The 2,895-nt window shown below is 35.1% G+C and overlaps 2 protein-coding genes across 2 annotated transcripts in view; one reads left to right on the top strand and one right to left on the bottom strand.

Annotated features, from left to right (window-relative positions):
• The window catches only part of rex1bd (required for excision 1-B domain containing), a gene marked incomplete at its 5' end in the record, with an annotated part of 11,327 nt that extends 8,509 nt beyond the window's left edge, over positions 1–2,818 (top strand). Inside the window, 3 exon segments of the mRNA XM_014004647.1 lie at positions 638–842; positions 2,240–2,328; positions 2,509–2,818. Of these exon segments, the coding sequence (XP_013860101.1) occupies positions 638–842; positions 2,240–2,328; positions 2,509–2,581 (367 nt within the window).
• The window catches only part of crlf1b (cytokine receptor-like factor 1b), a gene marked incomplete in the record, with an annotated part of 13,113 nt that continues 12,948 nt past the window's right edge, over positions 2,731–2,895 (bottom strand). Inside the window, 1 exon segment of the mRNA XM_014004645.1 lies at positions 2,731–2,895.

Genomic DNA, 2,895 nt, shown 5'->3' with positions numbered 1-2,895 from the left:
TATATATATACAGTATATAGGAAATCATAACTTTCAGCTTGGCACAAAAAAAAAAAAAATTGATCTGCTCACATCTAACTGTTTTTTTATTTAAGCTAACTACGTAAAATTACCCACAAAGAGACATCTTTTTTTCCTGCTTATTAAAATGATACATTAAATCCAAATGAGAAAAGTTTTAACAAAAATAGTCTACTGTTTAACTGCCTGTGTTCAGTGACCAAAAACTGCATCTAYAGAAAAATAACATTAAATCTTTTTGTGAAGTTGTGGTCAAAAGCACTGATCTAATGACTGTCGCTCATACAGTAGTTTGACTTGTGAAAAGTGTTGCACACCTGTCTTTRACAAGAGTTGGAAGAAAACCTGTCTGAAGACAGCAGAGGGTTTTGGTGATCTGAGGCTGAATCTTATAATCATCAGTTGATTTATGAGAGATATTTCCTCTACAATCATTAAAAAAAACATTGTATTTTGTCCCAGTGCCTTACTTACCTTTTCTTTAATTTGTCCCTCSTCCACATTTTCCTTCTGTTTCCAATCATGCAAACTACAAACACAAAAATCGGAGCTRTATGTCCGCAATGAGTGTGTCTTTTCTTTATTCCTTTTGTTTTGGTTGCTGACTGTCTTCCAGAGGACACGAGGCCTACTTGAGGACGGGACCCCAGTATGACTTTGATCACTACAAGCAGCTGGTCCATGAGATAACGCAGGCCTTCAGCGGCATTTCCAAGGAAGTGCTGGAGATCAAGGAGAGACTCCGTGGCGAGTTTCAGCGACCGGAGCTCGCTGAGCACATCGAGAAGCTGCAGAGCAAAGAGAAGCAGAAACTTGAACTGGTTAGTGAACAYTAGTTTTACTAACATGTGTGCATTAAACTCTGTGTTTATGGGCTTTTAGAATTATGTTGTTTACGCTAGCTGCTCCAACACTTTTATTTTGAAGTAGTTTGCAAGGATTGTCCTGCTTGTGAAGATAACACATTTTAAAGATGTTTTGTGCTAAAAATTAAAATTAATTCAATATGTCAAATTTAGTTAAATTGTTTTATTCTGGTTAATCTCTGTAAAATGTATTTTTATTCATCATTRAACTCAAATTTTAAGTGTGTTTGTCATAACTAAAGTTAACCACATCAGGGTTCCTGCAGATCCTTAAAAGGTCTAAAAAGTCATTGAATTTATCAATCCAAAAATAAGACCTTAATTAGCCTTAAAATGTCTTAAATCAATCTTTCAGAAGTCTTAAAAATGTTAACACATTGTAAAWAGGTTGACTGTAATTCATCTCAAATAATAAAATAATTGGTAACGTATTTTTTTAAAAATATTCACATGCAGACATTCCCTTTTGACATCACTTCCTGTTAATTCACATGCAAATATCTCAACAACTGTCCATGGGAAATTTGTTTTGTAATATGTAAATAATGTTGTCTTTCCAAAAAAGCATTAACTTTTCTTACAAATGTTGATGTCACAAGCACTTCAAGGTTTCATCTACAGCAAATTGGGTCCTATAACTTCAAATTTTGGGTCGTTAAGCTGACTACTAAGAAAGTTTTGGCTATATTTAACGAAAAAGCAGTTAGAAATGGATTAATACAATTGGTCTATTAGCAAAATATTTGAATACTTCAACCAAAAATACTTTTATTCATGAGTTGCTGCTACAGTTTTTTTTTTGTCATTTGTGTTCATTATGAAATTGGTCTTAAATTTAATTTCACTTGGCATTAAAAAGTCTTTAAAAATCTTAAATTTAACTTGTTTTAAACTGTAGGAACCCTGCACATGGAGGCGGAGTTACTTTGCTGTTCTTTTCTAGTTGTTTCCAGCTTAATGTTTATTTTAACATTTCTGTGCCCCAATCTAATCTCCTCCTATTGATGCTTTAAAAACATCCAAAGACTTTCATAAACAAGCTTTTAGYGAAGTTAAGAGTTTTTACTGTTTATTCTCTATGCTGTTTTATTTGTACTCTTTGCATTTTGATATATATGTTTTACATTTTTTGGTTTGCTTTTATTGTGAAGCACGTAGTGATTATATATTTATGAAAGGTGCTATATACATAGCTGAAAAGCTATAGCTATAAAGTGCTTCAAAATAAAAGCAAGCAAAAAAAGAAAAAAAATACATACAGTATGTAAAGCTTTAAATTTAGACCTAGTTTAAAAAATAAACTTAAATGTTAGTTTTGATGTTTTTATTTTCCTGTTGTTTCCTCTGAACAGACAGCCAAGCTGCAGCTGGCCAGGCAGCAGGCCCAGGATCAGCCAGAGGATGAGGACTGTCGAGACCAGATCCAGGAGATCAGGCACAAGTAAGAGCAGCTCCCACCATCCCTTTGTGTCCCCCAGCAGGTCCTTGTTCACCCATTTATTCATCCCTCTGTCATCAAAGTTTCTGACTCACAAGAATCATTTGTTAAAGTCGTACTTTTATTTTCTCGACAACATAAACAGTCAGTAAATAAAAAAATCTGTTTTATCTCCTCGTTCAGGATCGTAAAGAACCAAGAGGATCTGAGTGAGATCATGCAGGACTTCAAGTTTGATTCAGAAGAGTGTGACTGACAGCTGATGGGTCGCCTCCCCCGCCCTGCTGCAGCCTCTCATCTTCAGCTGCTCTTATTGATCACCTCTGTCTCCACCCAGCTCCCTGCTGCAGTCTGACACCACCCCGTCCTCCAGGGGGACCCTCACGGTCCGGCTCTTTGTGTTCTTATGTGCGGTCGTGTGTTTGTGTTCCTGCATTGCTTCAACAAAATACAAGACTTTCTGTTTACGCTGTGATAAAATATGTAAAAAAAAGCACACAGTGATTTTTTTATTTACTTCATGATTTGTATTTTTTAAATAAAGAGACTTTATAAAACAAGGTTTTACTT

This window comes from Austrofundulus limnaeus, unplaced genomic scaffold, assembly GCF_001266775.1.
Source record: "Austrofundulus limnaeus strain Quisiro unplaced genomic scaffold, Austrofundulus_limnaeus-1.0 Scaffold25, whole genome shotgun sequence".
Taxonomy (NCBI): Eukaryota; Metazoa; Chordata; class Actinopteri; order Cyprinodontiformes; family Rivulidae; genus Austrofundulus; species Austrofundulus limnaeus.
The sequence above is the reverse complement of the archived record's forward strand: the minus strand, read 5'-3'. Positions and strand labels throughout refer to the sequence as shown.